The following is a 19,496-nucleotide window of genomic DNA, read 5'->3' on the forward strand; positions in this document are numbered from 1 at the left end:
ATGTTATATCTCTTGGTTAGGAGACCAAATACAGTGCCAGAAGCTTCACTGGGAAGTATATGGAAGCATTCTTAGAAGGTTTTGATCTTTAAGCAGCAACAGCATCAGACTGAAAATCAACAGCTATTTCAGAAGGAGTATCTGAATTCAGCTGTCAACAAATTGTGTCTCATTAATCTCCTAGAAATGTGACCACTTCAGCTCATGGAGGAGGTAAGCAAGATAATAGCAGTCTCATCAAAATAAGACAACAAAATGGAGAATAACAAGACAATCCTGAAAGTGTAAGACTGTGATAGAAGCGGTCTACCCTTGAACACCTTGAGTCTGAGGTCATCAACCAATTTCCAGATGATTTGCTGCTCTACCAGAAGTGAGTTACGCAGCAGGGTTTCAGGGGATGCTATGCTGACAAATAAAATAAAAAAAAAAACATTGCTCCTCTTACATTAGCATAAGGGCAACAACAGAAAGTATCTTTAACTTTTATTTTATATTGTTCCAGAAGACCAGATTTACTTTCATAGAGCAATAAAAAGAATGACTATCATTTGTGGTTAAATGCGGGTGTCTGCCGTATACGCATCTCCATCAGAGTTGATCTAAACAACACCTGAGCCTCCTTCAGCAACCGGTAGTGAGATCATCATCATATTCAGCAAAATTTAGGTCACACTTCTCTTCATAAAGTAACGTCTCGCATCCTAGACTTCCCTGATCAGACCAACTAATCACCACTGACTGCAAACAGGAACCTGGACAGCTAGTACAAAAGCATATTGTTGGCAATCAAAGTTAGCAGGCATGGATTCTGCTCTTGATAGCAAAAATCATGGCAAGGCAAAGAAGGAAATCCAGCTAAGGGGACTGATACTAATTCCAACTTGTGACCACTACGTGAACAGTGGCACAGCAATTCCTTTAGAAGATCTCAATATGAGCACATAAGGCCTGCATCTTAACATCTACAATATGTCCCTACATCTTAAACAATATGTCCCTGCAAAGTAACCAAAGAAGGATAGGGAAATAGCATGGTAGATGAACTTCTGTGTTAGTACTTGCAAGGTAATATGTGCTAAAGAATACATATTCTCCAATGGAAGAATCTAAATAGTCTGCGCGCATTATTTGGCTTTAAATTAAGTAATTACAAAAAACAAATAACTCAAGATGTCAGTGTTGGGACAGTTTTTATTTTTTTCAGTGAAAAACTGTACTCAATGGGTAGGAATACTTAAAACATTATATAATAATTCTAGAATTATAATACATTTTAATTGATAACATTTCATTTTCATATTAGCATTCGCATTCATATAGCATTATTATAACGCTAACAGATGGTGTGCCCTCAAAGGCTATATTTCGCTTGTTTTGGGACACCCTATCCCTGAAGAAAACAATAGAAATAGAAGGAAGATATTCCAAGATGACATGAGATGTATTTAAAGGGATAAACTTACTTCTGATTAACAAGAGAAAGACTAGGAATAATTTGTTCTGAGAGGAAGCAAAGAAACATACATGAGTACTACAAAAATTAAAATAAGCGTTCATGTGGCTAAAATATTCCCTATCTTAAAAGAAAACTCATTTAAAACTGACAAAAGCAAACCTTTTTTAATCCAAAAACATTAGAAAGAATCTTTTGCCTTAGGTATTGCATATCTACAGAAATAGGCCAGCAAGACTCTAGCTGGCAATATAGTATGAGAAGTGCAGAGGATCTCACTAATGGATCTCCAACTACAGGGCCTTGCAATTACTGCACAGGTGTCTGTTGTACAACCTTCACTTCACTAGTTACATAACTGCTCTTCAGTTAAACACAGAATTTCTTTTTTTCTCACGCGCAATATAACACTCAGACATTGCTATTTTTCACTCCCCAGGGATCCCCTGCAAGGGCCCTTCACTTGAGCTTTATGCAGAAGCTACACAGGTAATCATGATGAAAACTACCACTTAACCAAAAGTCTTCTTTACTAGCCAAGCCCCATATAAAATACACCTGAAAATGGTGCAAGGAACATGCTATATCTGTATGGATTTGCCTGCAGTTTGCTTGTCTGTTTTTCATAAATGTAAGATACAGTTCCTTGGAAGCGTGTATGCTGAAGATGCTGACCCTTAGCTGCTGCCATTAGGACAGATTCAGAAAAATGGACAGGAAATGTTAAAATAAGAATTATAACTAGAAGTAGTATATGAACAAAAGAAAAAAAAAGATATTAAATTCAGTGTCTTCCAGCCAATATTTAACAGACTGAAGGCAAAGGAAAAAGGCCACTACAGTTGGGAAGCAATGAAGAAACTTGGTTATTTTCTTTATGAAAACCTAGAAGCAATTGTAGGTTGCAAGTTTTGACACAAAAGTTACAATAAAAGGCAATCTGGCTCTCAAACAATCTTACAGAAAAAAAAGGAGGTAGAGAGAAAGGGAAGAAAAAAGAAGAGGGGAGGAAAGAAAGAAGAAAGAGGGAGGAAGAAAAAGAAAAACAGAATAGAAAGGAGAGACAGAGGAGGGCAGAGAGTAAAGGGGAGTAAGCCAGTAAAGAAACAGCTTTTACATCTGTGCTTTACATAAATTAAAGTGCATGTTTTATCAGTCTTTCCCAGCATATGACAATATTGTATTTCATGCRTAGATTCATCTAAGTTATTGAAGGTCCTATATCATAGGATAGTAATTCAGTATAGTAAAAATACTTGGAACTAAACAAAGAACCCTCAGAAACATAGTCAAGTATATAATTTCCTGCTTCTACTTTTCTTTTTCTTTCTCATCTCATTTTCCATTATAGTTTTTTAAACAAAAGCAGAGGTATATTTAATGGCATCATTAATTTGAATTAAAATATTTTCCTTATTCATCTTTTTTACTTCAAGTAAAATTACTTTTATAAGCCTTTTCTAAATTCACATTTTTAAAGATTTCATGTTGAAAAGTCTGTTAAAAAGTCCTTCATTTACAGCAAGCAGGTAGCAGCTACTATGAGAATAGTTCCATGTCAGGTTATATTTGACGGTGCAGCTGCTGCTAGTGTCACTTCTTTCCTTCAACTTTGATGGTCCTAAATTCTCCATTTCACTTGGAACTGGTATTTATCTTACTCTAGTAAGCTAAACAAACAGAAAAGCATCATTTCTGTAGGGTTCATTTCTGCCTCAAATTGACTTACTGACAATGGAATAAAGGATTTGCTATAAAGTGTGCAGATGGTGCTCATCTTAGGGGATGAAACGATGCTGGAGAACAGAATAACATCTCTTAATATTCTTAACAAACTGGAGAGTAAGCCTGAATAAGCAAATTCCACAAAAAGAAAAACAAAGTTTTATGGTTAGATAAGAATAAGCAGCTGCACAAGAAGATGTAGAATTATAGATCAAAATTTTGGATAACTCAGAAGCTTGCTTTTTTCACAGTAGCATAAGATCAAGATATATAAACCTGAGTACTGCTTATAACATGCCTCTTCTCTCTGATAGTGATAAGACTTAAAATCGATTGAGCATTTGGAAATTCATTTAAAGGGATAGATATCTGAATAACTATAGACTTTTTCAAGGTAAGAATGATGACAAATCTGGAAATGTGATTTTTTAGGAAAGACTGAAGACTGTAATCTCTTGATATGAAAGAAGACTTGAGTCTTCAATATACAGAATAAGAGGGGAGTAATTTATAAAATTAAACAAACTTGCTTTCAACATTGACACTTTCACTAACAATAAAAACTTCCTTTTTTCCATTTTTAGTTATTTGCTTTAAAAAATATTATCTTTCACAAGATAAAGTGTTTGATATTACTTCTTGCTAATCARGGCAATGCATATTTAAAAAACACAAATTTACTCAGAACCGTATTCTACTGTGATTAAATTCTCAATTTTTGTTAGTTTTCTTAAAAGAGTATTCACTATATGCCTCTAGCTGTATTTAAATGGAAATTAGAATTTCATTCAGATACCAAAAATCAGCCAACAAAACAGAACAAAATGACAATATGTCAATATAATTTGTTAGTTATTTAAATCTACTACAYATATGCTGAAAACACAAGCAATGTAATTCAGCTCAGTGATTAAGGCATCTATCTCAAAATAAGCTGAGTCATATACTGAACTTCCTTAATTTTATTGGCCAGATAGCCATTTAMTATAAAGGTATTACTTAGGTTATTAGAAATTATGTACAGATATACAAATGTAGCTACATGTATTTGTATGAACTTCAGCCAAGAAAAAAGTGAATTTACCAGCATGTGGTTTGTTCTTCAAAATTATCATATGTGATACATGAATGTGATCATTTGTAATCACCACACTCATCAGGATATACGATGAGTAGTTTTAATTCTGTCACAGTTTTTCATCTTTGAAGAAAACAGTCATTTAACAGAACCAGGTAAATAAACAGAAATATGGAAAATACTTCTGCACTTTTAGAAARGAGTAATGTTAAAAACCTGGTGCTGCATGACATCAAGCCCTGTGGGATTTAGAGAATTCTATCATTTGAACAGTTTAGCTTTAAAAATTYAGTAGTAAATACCTACAACCAGAACACTACTTTTAAATTTATTTTAATGAATCACAACAAAGTTCAGTCTTGATTTCAAATTCAATTTTGAATAGGTATATCTTCAGATATTAGAAGAATGATAAATAATAATTAAAATGTTCCACTTATTCCCCTGACATTTGAGTAAGCAGATGAAAGATAACTTTGCTTTTCTGGCAGGTAGATATTTGGTTTTATTTCCACTAATTATCTGTTACTATGTTTGGGTACTGTTTCGGGATTCACTATATTGGCCTTCCAGGTTTCCAGAAAGGGATGTTTGATAAAGACTCTGCCAAGATATTTGAAAATCTTTGCTATCCACCTACATTTCCCATTGTTTTTTAAATTTCTTTATACTATTGCCCATAACTATTTCCACGGTTATTTAATAATTGAAAAGAAAAAATAAAATTGAAAGGGAAATGTATTGATTTCTATCAGTTTTGATTTTTTTTTTTAATTTTCAATTGAACAGTTCTTTTTCTTACATTAAAGAAAGACAGAGCGGAAGCTCTTGAGCTAGTTTCCTTGTGCTGTTTATCATAGCAAAGAGACACTTCTCCATCTCTTTTTTCTTATTAAAATGGTTCAAGCTCATAATCTTCAGAATCTGTCTTCGTGCTGTTCTCTGAACTCTTACTAATTCTGCAGCATTTTTATGGAGATGTATTTGGAAATATTTCTAAGGACAGCATTTATTACAAAGACTCTGTGTCCCAGACCTTCTACATATCATGCAATATCATTTTTATTTTGACCCCTGGACATCGATGAATTGTTCTCCATTTCTCTTAAGTCAGCCTCTTAGGTTGATCACACCGGTTTAGAACTCCTAAGATGTACGTATGTATGATTACCTTGGATCTTTCCCCCCTCACTGCATTTATCAACCTCACATTTATTTACTACTGTACTCCGACTTTATCTGTCTATTCATTATTATATCCCTCAGGTTCTTCAAAGTTTTCTTCTGGTTGTAACTATTCTGATCAGCWTTCTGTCATCCATTCATGTTACTAGCATGGAGTTCACCTCACAACAGTAGTAACTGCAGTAAGCAATACAAAACATAATACACAATTCTGATCAATCTTTATCAAGCATGCTTGTTGATTCCTAACAAACTTTTGATTCTTACAACTTTTTCCATCCCATGACAGAKTAATAGAATTTTATGTAAAAGTTTATTAAGATTTATTGAAAAAAAAAGGTTAGATTCTTCTTTATCCATTCGTTCTCTGTGATTTTAATAAAATTTATATTATTATTTCTCTTTACAGGACCTAGGTCCTAGGACCTGGGTGAAAGCTGGTAAGAAATTCTGACTCATAAAGAAGACTGTTTTAACTGACACATTAAYCATTTTCTATATTGATCCAAGAAAAAACAGGTAAATAACAATAGTTAGAAAATGTTCCAACTATACATACAAGATGATTTCTGAATATACACAGAGCATCACAATCTATTTTTTTCCATGGGTTTCAAAAGAGATAAAGTCATACTGGGAATAAGTCAGAGAGCAATAATACAAACTCAGAATTTCAAAATGTTGGTAGCTTGGATCGTTAGTTGCCCATCAATTACTATAAGGATGGTATAATGTGAAAATATGCTTAAAAGCTAGTTTCARAAATACAGAAGGCACAGCTTCTTTTTGTTTGTATTTCAAGGTGTAACAGAGATATAAGAATTACTAATTCTTAAATACTCCCACTCTCCTGGAAATCTAGTGCAGGTATGCATCCTCAGCAGTACCARAACTATATTCTGAAGCACTTTCCAAGCAGGTCAAGCAGATCTATCTCACAACTGGCAAACAGGCTCAGCTCAGTTTGTGGGACCATAAATTCAGCAGAATTCAACTGAAAAGCATCCTGTGATGCCCCATTAAGAGTCTGAGCCACACTGAGGTGGTTAGATCTCAGACTAGGTATATGGTGATAGTCGCATTTTGTTTGTTTTTTGTCTGTAAGTGAAAGGTTACAACACATGTAAGGTCACCTTTTAATTGAGGCCAACTCATTAAACTGCTAAGTATCTGAAAGACTTACTTTGAACACTTTGAAATTGATTTTCATATGCACATACAGTATTTTTCATGTTACTAATTCACCTGTCAGCAAGAGGCAGMTCTCTTCACTAAACTTCTAATAAAATCTGTTAATTTATTTTATAATGAAATTTAATAAGCTATGAACCTTGCCCAATTCTCTGAGAAAGAAAATAACAGATATAAAAATATGTATCACCAAAATAGAGATTGTATACATAAATACATAAACATATATCACTACAACGAGGAATATTTTACTTAGGTGGTAAATTCCAAGCAATCTAACGGAGCTAAGTACCCAAAATACACTGAATTTTAAGCATCAGAAACATATAAAAGCTAGTGTGAAATACTGTTGGCTACAAATCTGTTCTTGAATAGCATATAAACTTCGTAATGCAGTAAATTTTGTAACCACACAAAAATGGTTGTTGGGAGGATCAAATGCCATGATCATCTAAAAACAGCCGAGGATCGAAATAGAGGCCACAATGATAGCTGGGGAACTCCGAGCAAGTACTGTTTCCTTCCACGACGGCTTTGCCCTTGGCTCTAATAAAAGAGTGATTCCTGAGAGAGCAGAGGACTCATATRCTTTAAGCAACTACCTCATAGGAAGATAAAAGAGAATCACTACGAGCTGGAATGACTGGAAACTCTGGCCTGTGGAAGGTACCTGCTCAAATTTCCAGGCATTAAGAGGTACCCCACKAAACACATTAAAGCAGTAATTTGTGGAATACGGGTTTACTTAACTGATATAATGGTGCGTGTTAAATATGTGTGACACCAATCAGTGCAGGAACATAGGAACAGAGCTAAGGAAGCACTGACAGAGTTTCTGTTGGAGGAGAGACTGTATAAAAGCCTGAGTCCTTCTGTTTGCGACCTGACTCCTTGGCAAGACGAGCTCAAACAGGAACCGGTGATTCAGCTGCGGGGGAAGAACTAAGTGGGAAGGCTACACACATCCTCACGGAGAAACGGAGGAAGAGCCCCGTGGCCACCGCTGTAAGGTACGGCACCGAAACGAGCGCTTCTCGGGGCCGCAACGCGCTTGGGTAGAGCGGCCACACGGCCTGGCCACGGGGCAGACCTGCACGGAGAGGGGCACGGACAACAGCTTGCATCCCCCTAAGAGAGGAATCATGACCAGAACTGTCTGGCCTTCTGGTAACAGTTTCCAAGGAAGTTAARTGAAGTAAATGCTGGCATAATTAAAGTATATCTTCTACTTTTGTCTTTCTTATCTTTTCCCCATATGTCCCCAAAAAAGATGAGAAGTTTCCGCTTATGCATTGGATGTCAAAAAGGCACGCATTTTGAAAAACAAATTGTTGATCAAAAACACTACTTGCTGAATGTAACTTTCATTCAGCATTGAAAAAGAATAAATAGAGTGCAGATAAAATTTTAGTATGGTAATCATGTCAAAGACATGTAGTATGCACAAAGGGTATCTGTATAGGCAAAGACAAAACAGGAGGTGAGACAAGAAGCTATCGTCTATAAATGTTAAATATATTCAAGTATGCAAAACACAAAATGGCAAAAACATCAGAACAAAATTCTGTACCATTAAATTATCACAGCAGATAACCAATACTCTGAAAGAGTGAAAGAGCACATAGACTATYACAGTCCGGGCCCAGAGAAGAAAATCCAAGGTTTGGAAAAGTAGACTGCATGCCTAGCTTTGGAACGTACAACTTCTTACTCTTTTGTGACGGGGAACATCATTGCTTTCTGTATGTATAAGCCACTGCTAATAATTGCAATTTTTCTTGTCCAAATTAGAACAAATTTGATAATAACATAATTAGTGCTAACAGAAACAGTTTTAAACTCATTTCCCATAATTCAGACCTTTTCCCCTTTCTCCTAACAATTATTATAATACATCATGTTATGACTTATTTCTCTCTCATATATAACATTCATCCCCACAAGCTCTAATATTAAAATCCAATCAAATAAAAACATGTCATCTCAAAAAAATCATGTAGTATATTTATATAATAAAAGGTATTACAATTCTTTTTGAAATAAGGAAAGTAGTATTGATTTTTATTTTTTAAAAAATGAAGAGTGAAAAGGATGTTGATGTACTAAGAGAATGTGGAAAACTGGATATCGGGGTAGTTTTTGATGCAAGCAAAATTAATCTCCCTTTTTTAAGACAGGGGCCCTTGCGTATTGCTAATTATKGGAACTGATGTTGTCATGTACAACCAATAAATCTACTAAATTAATTCAGTCCTTTCCTGTTTAAGGAATGTCCATAAGCTATCAGTAATTCATTTTTCAAAATTTTGAATTTAGTCAAGTACAGGATAGTTAATAGTCCCAGACATACTGTAAAGTCCATTTGTGGCCATTCAGATTACATCAGAATACTACTAGAACAATTAATTCTGACTCGTCCTAACCTCCTTGTTTCTCTTATGGCATGTGAACTAGGGACCAGTCATAGAAAACACAAATTCTTCAGCCACCCTATTAATTTCCATACTCCTTCTGAAGCCCCCAAACAGTCTCCCATCATATGACTAGAACTGTCACCATCATTAAGGATTTCTTATCATGGGAATGGAAGCACTTTTATCATAYGCTAATGAAACACTCGGTTTTGGTGTCATTGCCTGTATCTACACCGCTAAATGCATCCACTCCCAGAAAGATCCCTGTCTCCCAGGCTACAGCAACAATAGCAATATGCAGAATTCTGAATCTGGTACAAATGGTCAGGGGTAAGGGAACTTCTACTTTCCAGTTCTGTTTGAATTGCATTTATCATGGCGTACAAATTAAGCACAAATTTAACAAAGAATGAATATTTGTAGGGGGAGAAAAAKGTTCATGAAGTCATTCTGGGGAGACTATCTTCCATTTTCAAAGATTAGGAGAAAATATATGGATGTGCAATTTCCTCCAAACACATAAAGCAAAGCTTTACTAGAACATAACTCATTCCCTATGTTCTAGCCTCTCTTTTTCTCCCCCAAGGACACAAACATAAACATTATTTTCTATGTCATGAAAACTAAATAGCAATTATTTTCATTTATGCTTCTGATCGAGTTATTTACTGCTGATTTACAAAATCACTTTCTGATACAAATGCATTTCCAGGAATTTATTACTAAAATTTCACCTGTCTTCACAACTGTGCATGCATTCATTATTATGCTTATGGTTAAAAAAAAACATTATCGTCTTTACAAAAATAACTTTTCTTCATGTGCCGCACTGACTCAACTTCTAAACTAGCTCTTATATATATGCAAACATATATGTTGATGATAAAGATGTTAAGAACTTTTACTATATAAAAGTAAATATGAGAATATCTGCCACGTGACCATTATGATACACTAATTAATACTGGGTAAAGGCAAGAAATTAGCCTAGTAATAATTATTATACAATCAGATTTTTTTTAAAAGTATGTTTTTCTATGGTGCAGTTWAGCATGAAAAGATAAAAAAGATTTCAATCACAAATTGATATAGATATTTTTACAAATAAACTTTTCCGTGCAACAGATATTCTTATAAAACTAAAAAATTACAGTTTTGCTGTTGATTTCAGTGAGTCTAAAATTTTACAAAGAATACTGAATATTTTATATACTGAATATTTATGAACATTTTTCATCTTAAAATTAGACAAATAAGTATCCCATTTTTTAGAGATTTTAGACTTTTTGTTGTTTTAACAGTTCGCAATAGAACTGAAAATCAAGACCTGTAGGAAGAGATTCATCTAGGACAACATTAGCCATTGAAAGTTAAGTTTCTCATCAAAGCTAGATATGTTGGCTACTCTTAAAGTCAGTGGAGAATGTCAGTAGTCTTTAGAGCAYCCTCTCAATTATCTTAGCAATTGCTTTAAAATCAGATGGATTCCTTTCTGAAGGTGTTCGTTTCTGCCCTCTAATTACATAGGAACACCTGGCTGACTGTGCTTCTATATATGGGTCTATTTTTATTAAATAAATCTGACTTAAGTGCTCTAACTACATTTATACATTTTGATAATACAGGTTTCAGTTGGAAACTTGCATTAACAGATAGGAGTCAATTATTAGGCATCCGAGCTGGTAAACGCTGACCTTAGTTTAYGTACAGGTTTCTACATCTATTCACCAAAATAAGAAAAGCAAGTATTATGTCCTCAATTTCAAATGTATCAAGGTACAGACTGTGAAGCCTACTAATAGCTCTTATAATAATTATATTAAGAAAAATTAAAGAGATCTGACTGAAGAGATATGGAGAATGTGAAAGTACGTTAAAAATTAAGAGGTTTTTACCATGCTTTTCCATGCTGTATATCTGCAACTCCATGGACAATGACTACACATACAAGCAAATGAAAGCAGCTGACCACGTACCCACACACCTTGGCAGAGGTGCACTCCACACTCGTCGGCCACCACCAAGACAGATAATTTCTGAAGCTCCTTCTAAACGATATCCAGATGAACAGGAGAATGTCAAAATGTCTCCCACTCCAAAATTAAATCCTATTCTGTTACCAAATTGTGGGATCCCAGGATCTTCACAAGGCTCAAGATTATACTCTAAAAACAAGAGAGAAAGTCAACTTGTGTGAGAATTACATGTATTTTCTATCAGTCATATTTTAATCTTGCAGTCTACTGTTTTCCATGTATTTCCACTTGACCATCAATACAGATTTTAGATTTGAAAACAAAATGAATGCATGAACGCTAAAGTGGCAATTATACTATATTCAAAAGTAAGACCAATGAATACATTCTTAATGTTCTTAAAATGTGTAACACAACATGTTTTTTATCACTTTTACATGAGCCAAAAATGTCTCAGGTACATAAAACAAGCTAAAAGAATGGCAGAGCAAAAAAACCCGACTAACTTATTCCTGGGCTCATCTGGAATTTCACTAATTGAAATTGGACTAGCTCTATTTTCCTCCCTGACTTGATAATATTGCTTACAGTTTACTGCCATTTTATTTATCACATTGAATAAATATCTACATAAAGGCACAGAGGTCTGCTTGGTTTGAAATTTTTGTGCTTTGGAAACAACTTATATAATTTTATGATTTGGTATATGTATTTATCAAAATCACCTCCATTTTAAACCTTTTTTTTCAGGAAAAGAATATATTAATAAAAAAAAATATTTATTTTTCGAGGTATTCCAAGTACTTCCTTACCAGAGAAAGAAATGTTAAATCCTTCATATGATATTGAAAAATCTGAAATAAAGCGCAATTGAGCTCTGAAATTTCCATAGAGACCAGCATTGATTGGTGAAGGAAGTTCTGAGCCAGTCAGACGTGCTAATGGCTGTGTGAAACTGCCGTTCTCTGTTATTAGTAAGTAATCATGATGATCCTCTAGATGAAAGGTATAAAAGGTGAACTGCACCCCTATTAGAAAAAATAGAATTARACTTACATATCACTATTAACGTAAATGTAATTATGTCACAGATTAAATTCATACATTCCATTATGAAAGATCGTTCAGAAAATTATAGTAGTCTATAGCTAAGATTTCTAAAAATTATCTTTTTTAATTTAATATTTTCAAAATATCTTTGCCACAGGTCTTTCAGTCCTGTCAGCTACCTTTCGCTTTTCTCTTGTTGCTGAAAGATATGGACATTTGGTGTAAAGAATTCTCAGGTACATGCTTGAGTTTTGATGTAATACCAAATGAGGCACTGCATCTGTTTAAAACTGCAAATTGTTTTACACAGAATGAGGTAAATTTTATTCCCTACAGTAACTAATATCCTTGTACAGTAACAGTGACTGAATCCTGAAAGGAGGACTAGGAAATTACACACTCAAGATACACAGAAAAATAACAGTCCCTCCCCCCAAAAGGGAGGTCTATCAGTAAGATGGGGCATATGTCAACAACATGCTTTTTTACTATACATCACACATCCTGAAAGGAAAAGATCCTGCAACGTAATAACAATAAATAGGACTTAAAGGTGAAAATAGACTATTCAAACTATTTTTTCTGCAGTTCTGTAACTGAGAGTCTGATCATGACCTTCAGGTGCAAAGGACAGAAAATTCAAGCAAAAGAGAAAGTAGAAGTCATTGGCCAGCCTAAATTACTCCTGAGACCTCCACTGGGAAAGCATGCTCAATTTCAAAAAACTTCTTAATGTTTCAGGTTCTATAAAATCTACCTACTAATGYATTACTTTGGAAGATCGATGCATGTGGTGTATACGAGACTGACGATTAATGTCAGGTRAGAAGAGTAACGACCTCCAGGTATGCTCATGGGCAAAAAATTCTTAATAGCAGACACAGACTTAATCTCATAGGAAAAGCAAACAAATATCTCCTCCCTCCCCTCCAAAAAAGTCTCCTAACAAAGGCCAGAATTCAAGTTTCTGATCACTAGCCCACTAGCAACCTTGCAGAGGTTCAGCCAGACCTTCGTAACTGGTAAGAAGAAGGGCAATAGCACCCTGCTGGCAGGATTATCTGGGGTCTCACAGAAACTTACTGTGGAGTATTTGAGAGGCGTTGCAAGATTGTGTAGATCTTCGTATGGAATTTTTTAATGGCATTGTGAGACTGTAAAAATTTTTTATGGGATGTTTAGGGCCAAAGGCAGGGAAAAGGAGGGATCAAGGTGGATCAGAGAGGAGCACATGTGGGAAATTGGAAGGAGGTGGGACAAAAAAGGTCTGGTGACATGTAAGCTGCAGCTGTCAGTAAGCTTCTCGGACAGAGCCCAGTGCAGCAGCCTGTCCTGCCTTCTTATCACTCTCTCTCCCTGGCTSTTTTCTGTGTGAGTCAGTTCTCTGTTCAGGGTGTGAGTATGTGTGTGACCACCAGTGAACTTCACTCTAGACCAGCCAGAGAGCAGGTCAAGGGCAGGGCACCAGCAACCACAGTAAGAGCTCTGGTCATAGTGGGCCAGCAACTAGAGGGACTGGGATCTGGGAGCCAGCTGCCGGAGAGACAAGGGCTGGACTCTGGAGGGTTGTGCATGTGTGTGCGGCGTAGTCACTGCACTGGCAAACTTGCATCCTGATCAGCCCAACACAACAAACAGGATYGTGCCATGCATGTTGGTCATGCTTGTGTGAGTGCTGTTGGTGCTCATGGGGGTGCCAAGAAAGGCATGGCCTAGCCAGGCTAGTGTGTGYGCACATGTGGGTTGTGTGCAAGTGTGCACTGGCATCTTCAGAAAACATGCACAGCCTTGGTATTAGCTGGACATAGAGTCTGCTAGATTTGACTTTGCCTTACAGAGACTAGGGAACTGCTCAACCTTCTGAAATAGATACCTCCTCCTCTTACAGCCCCCACGCTTGAGCTTGCAGACCAGGTAAACTTGTCCTTCTTCAGAAGTTGAAGCACTGATATAGAAATTACTGGATAGGAATGTGTTTTACGCAAAGGCTAAAACTAGATAACCACAGAAATCTGTTTTCAATTTGCAAAATTATTAATCTAATAATTATATGATGAAAACTGTTCATCTGCTTTGAGCATCCCATTCATTCTCCTAAATTGTGTGACACGCAGACTAATAAGAAGGGCAACAGGTATATCATGCACTGAATTTTGGAATCAAGGCCAAATTATATAACTTTTGAGCTTATGTATGTAACTTCAGAGACTTGAGGTTGGTAAACTTTTGAATGATTGAATTTCTAATCATAATTTAACATAGGAGATAGTGTTAATCTCACATAAAAGAAAGCACTTAAGAGAAGAACTCAACATATATAGAATGAGGGTGAAATTTAGCCCAGATTTCTTGTATTTGTTGCACCTCAAATTAATTTTGATCTTTTACATCATGAGTCTTTAACTATAAAATCAGAAATGCCAAAGAAAGCTTTATGATAATAACCCAAAATAATGGAAATAGGGATGACAGCTGAGCTCCACTGAGTTTTGTTCAAACCCAAAGTTTAACTCAAGGGGATTTTTTCAATTAATTTTTCAGTTTGCCAGGACGTTTCTAAGCAAACCTGCAAGATATATCCCAGTAGTAGCCATACAATTTAGCTTTCTGCAGAAAATGTTCTAATCACATTAATATATGCTGTGTGACAGATTGTATTGTCTCCAGAGAAGTTTAAAAGGTATGTTCAGGTAGATTCTTGCTCATGCTGCTTCACAGGCCCCTTTCTTTTTAAGGGGAATATTTAAAACCATAAATAAAGATATGAAGACATAACACTTCAATGTAATTTCTCAATACTATAATCCACATGGCTGGAGGAAGAGTAAATTAATTGTTCAATTAGTTCATAGTCTAAAATCTACAGTTGAGACCTCATGCATTTCATTTCACTATATGTTAACAGAAGCATCAATGTCATGACAGACGCTTCATTTCCTCTTTATAAGTAATATCAATCACTAGACATATTAATTATTTATAGAATATGTTTTCCATCCTCCTAGAACATATAAATTAAAAAATATATACTTTTAATAGACATTCAAGAATCTTAAAATTAATCCACGTGAACACAAATGAAAAATCAGATGTACTTCCAGGATTTTAGATGAACTGGGATAGTAAAATTGAAATGTGTTTATATATATATCAGATGATAGGATTTAAGACAGAATGTATGCATACAGAAATATAGATTTTTTAAATAATGTAACATATAAAATGTAAAATAGAAATCTTAACTAAATATATTTAATCACCTGCTACTACTTAAGTATTGGCAGCATGAAACTGTAATACAAAGATGTATTTTAAAAAGCACCCCACAGCATTCTGGTGTTACAAATTAGACACTATTTTCTTAGTAGCCTGACTTTAACCTGGCAAATTCTGACCATAAAAGCCAAAGAAAACATTAAATAAAAAAATCATATTATTAGTTACAATATGGCAAATACAAGATACTCCCTGACATTCTAAAGTTTAAATTATGTTAGACAGGAAATGAAGCAGAAAACGAGATTTCTACAACAAAGTTTCTTTGTACCATTATTTAATAATCCATTTTAGGTATATGGGATTAATTTTCCCTAATGGTAACTATCTGAAATTTAATTGTCTAATTTGATTGACAGGCTAGTCATCCAGTCTCCCCTTGCACGATTATTCCTGGGACTACATGAACCTGTAGACATTAGCTGATAGAGATCAATAGGCACCTTCAGAGGACAGTTCATTCCATTTATGTTTTAGATGAGAAGTCTCTTATTCTAAGATGCTTGTGCTTGTCCATTAAATATAGAGGTAGTCTAATGGACTAGATTACTCAGACATAGCAATTTACTGGTGGAAGTTTAAAGTTAAATTTAAATAAGCCTGTGACTTTTTGCCAAAAAAGGGCAGTTATCTTCCTCCTGCACTACTGCAGGAAGACTTTAAAGTATTAATATTTTCTGTCACCAAGAAAGAATGAAATATGAAAAATTCGTACAATATTACAAATTCGCTACTCAAACTCATCGTTTTCAGAAAATTTTTTAGCAGCATAAATCAAAACAGCATGAGTCAAATTACATCACAGCACTCTTATCTAGTAATACTTTTTTCTTTAGTAACATTTTCATAATTTGAAATAAAAGTTATGGATACATAAACAAGAATGTGCTTGTATTTTATGTATATACCTGTAGGGGTGTGTGTACTTACAGATACATATGTGTATATAATTTTTTTTTTCTCTCACTCTTCTCTCTCTCTATATATATATATATTTTCTATAAATTTGTTTTCTTGGGAGTCTCATAATAGATGATTCTTTTTTTCAACAGCCTCACAAAATGTAATATTTGAGAACTTCAGCTTTTATTTATTTCATCTTTTAAATACATTTCTAGCTGAGGGTTTTAGAAAAAGAGAAATCACAAAAAATCTATTCAATTTTCTCTAAAAATTTCCCTCATGTTTTTCCTCAAATTCTCCTTACGAATCCTATTTTTAATTCAAGAAAAAACAAGTGTTAATAAAAAAAAGTCTCCAAGTTCATGAAGAGCCCTTAAAAATATTATGTGAATTTTGGCTCTTGTTCACTGCAGAGTTTACATAATTCTTACTCATGCATTGCTCCCTGAACCTAAACCCTCATCCGTTTCTGATGATCTTCTTCAACACCCAGGTTAACTGAGCCTTTCTCTTGTATAAAGCTTGGAATCGTTACCCACTGGCTTTGCAGAGACAATGCAAGCTAAACTAATATTTTTCCTCCACTGTCTATCAGTCTGTCTTGCTTTCCTAGAAGAACAAAGACCTTCCCACATCCTTTCTGTACTGCAAAACATGCAGAAACCTCACCTCAGATCCTATCTCACTTTCCTGCAGACCATGTATCATCCCTAGAGGCAATAAGGGTAAATGCAGCATCCAGTGTAGACTCAGTAATTTCAGAATGACTTTTTTTCCACTGCGGATTCTTACAAACAAATTATATTGATACAATGACATCACTTAGCACTAAACGGAGAATAGTTGGAACAATAATTCTGAGATACACTCTGCCACTGTAACAGCAGGGAGTTTTAAATAGGATGCCTAGCAGTACCATTTAACATCCGGATGGGAAACTATTGGATTGTTCATACAAAATAGGACACAGGGGAACACAAATCAGCACACTTCTCAGTGAGAGAAGTCTTATTTTCATGTTATCAGTGAGTGACATTTGGAGGAATACCCCATTAGCTAACTTTGCAACACTTTCTATGTCCTCATAGAGAAAAGTGTGAAAATCCAGAACTGATCTAGCCTTCCTTCTTCTCCTTTTCATTCTATTTTCTCTGTTTTCTTCAGTGTTACAGTCACGATTTTCCTTCTTCTGCTCTGAACACTTCACCCTCTTTCTATTCAAATTTGTCTTACGACACTCATCTCTATTACACTCTTTCCCTTAACTTGTGATGATTCTCTATTTTTTCTTCCCCATAGTAAAACAGACTACTCTGCAGTCTCTCCTATATTTAAAATAAAATCCCAACAAAATCTAAAAATTTGACCCATTTCTTCTCATCTATTCCCAACACCTTTCATCTGAAAGCAAATGGGACAAATGATTTCAAGGAAATTTTACTATCTGGAATTCCCACCTTCTATTTGTATCCTTGGCAATTTTTCTAACCTTATCCCCATGTCTCTCATTTCTTTGAAATAACTCTTAATGATATCTCTAAAAATCTTTTCTCGTACAGAAATTAAATCCATTACTACATATATCTTTGTCTTAAAAATAATGTCTTCTACAAATATCTACTCTTTTCTTAAAATTTTGTTGTCCCTCAGTTTCTGTGACCAGTCACATATAGTTCTTTCTTAGCTCTCTAAATGCTCTCTGAATTCCATTCTTTCAACTATTTTCTAAATAAGGCCTTTCCTCGTCAACACAACCAGAGCATTCATCACCTGGATTGATGTGCACCCATCCAACTATCTGCTGTCTGGTAGCCGAACTAAAAACTTTAAAACTTTCAGGGATTTTTTTTTTTTTTTTTTTTTTTGGTCAGAAAGCGCTATGCTCACCAGGGTTAAATCTTAATCTTCACTTGAAATTCTAGAAACTATTACAATAAAAATAAGTTAAAAGAAAAATAACAATACAACTGCTAGTTCACTGCTGCTACCCTAGATCTGCATCTGTAGCACAAATTCTGGACTTATATAAAAACAAACACGAGGAGAAAAAAAGAGAAAATCAATTATTTACCTTTTCCATGCGTGACATCTACAGTCCACGTACAATTCAATGAATTTGGATACAGTTCAGGATAACCAGGGGATAAAATTGTTCCACTAGGTCCTCTAACATCTCCACCACATAAAGCTAGAAATAACAAAACAAATATTAATACAATAATTTGTATTATTTTTACAATAACTTCTAGATGAGCGATAATATTAGAAAATATCTGCTTAGATCTTACGGTTTACTTAAAAGTCAACTAGTCGAACGATTCAGCTATTCTATATATAAATACAGTCCATATTTACACAATACAAATGGAAATACCATCAATTAWATAACAAATGAAATGTGGGTTTACTCAGCTGTTTTTCACATTTTCTTATGAAAAGATATATATATATGTATGCATAAATACACGCATGTATATATGCGTATATTTCCAAGTATTTTAAATTATTAGCAGAAAAGCAACGACAAAACTGTATCGTAGAAAAAGGTTTTTACGAAGGAAAAATAAAAAAAAAGGTGAAGTCTATAATAACTTTACCTAACTAAAATCTTAGCAAAAGAAGGCAATGTCTTGGAGAAAATGATGAAAACAGAGAGGGAAATTCATAGCTGTTCCTAGAACACTGCTAGTCTCCCTCTCCCTTTTAATTTCTGCAGCAGTGAGTTCAGCTTCCACGGATTTAAGAATTAAATCCTTTAATTTCAATGAGAACTGCCCTAGGTCCAAGTTAGCATAAAACATTTGACTCTGAAAATCCCAAGTTAGCACGAAGCTAAAGGCAGACGCAAGGACACGCAGCCAAGTAATACCACTTTAGCCAACATAAGTTAGAGAGTTAAAATGGCAGAGGGTGGACCTCAGTATTAAAGATTTACTGACTGAAAATATTAATCCAGGGAAGCATGATTCCCTTCATTGTACATAATTATCAAATGTGCATCTGTAATTCAAGTGAGAACGATAGTTGCCAGTGTAACTTATTCTACAGTATCACTAGTAACTTTGTAAAAATAATGAGTAATTGGGCAATATGAAAAAATAAATTACAGCTTGAATTATAAAAATAAAATCATCATATTAGTGGCATAACTACCACCACAATTCTCTCCTTTTCCACTCATAGAACTTTAAAAAGTCCAAATGAATTCTGAAATAGTAGTGAATAGGTCCTTTCACTTTAGA

General features: G+C 34.7%; 1 protein-coding gene across 4 annotated transcripts in view; it reads right to left on the bottom strand.

Moving 5' to 3' along the window:
- The window catches only part of CSMD3 (CUB and Sushi multiple domains 3), a 678,537-nt gene that overhangs the window by 231,018 nt on the left and 428,023 nt on the right, over positions 1 to 19,496 (bottom strand). For all 4 annotated transcript variants that reach the window (XM_085321107.1, XM_085320309.1, XM_085319522.1 and 1 more), the window contains 3 exons: positions 18,326 to 18,442; positions 11,838 to 12,053; positions 11,026 to 11,214 (listed from right to left, as the gene is read on the bottom strand). In XM_085321107.1, the coding sequence (XP_085177233.1) occupies positions 11,026 to 11,214; positions 11,838 to 12,053; positions 18,326 to 18,442 (522 nt within the window). The remainder of the gene's footprint in view (positions 1 to 11,025; positions 11,215 to 11,837; positions 12,054 to 18,325; positions 18,443 to 19,496) is intronic.

Source organism: Rhea americana, unplaced genomic scaffold (genome assembly GCF_003343005.1).
Source record: "Rhea americana isolate MKP2758 unplaced genomic scaffold, rheAme1 scaffold_0, whole genome shotgun sequence".
NCBI lineage: Eukaryota > Metazoa > Chordata > Aves > Rheiformes > Rheidae > Rhea > Rhea americana.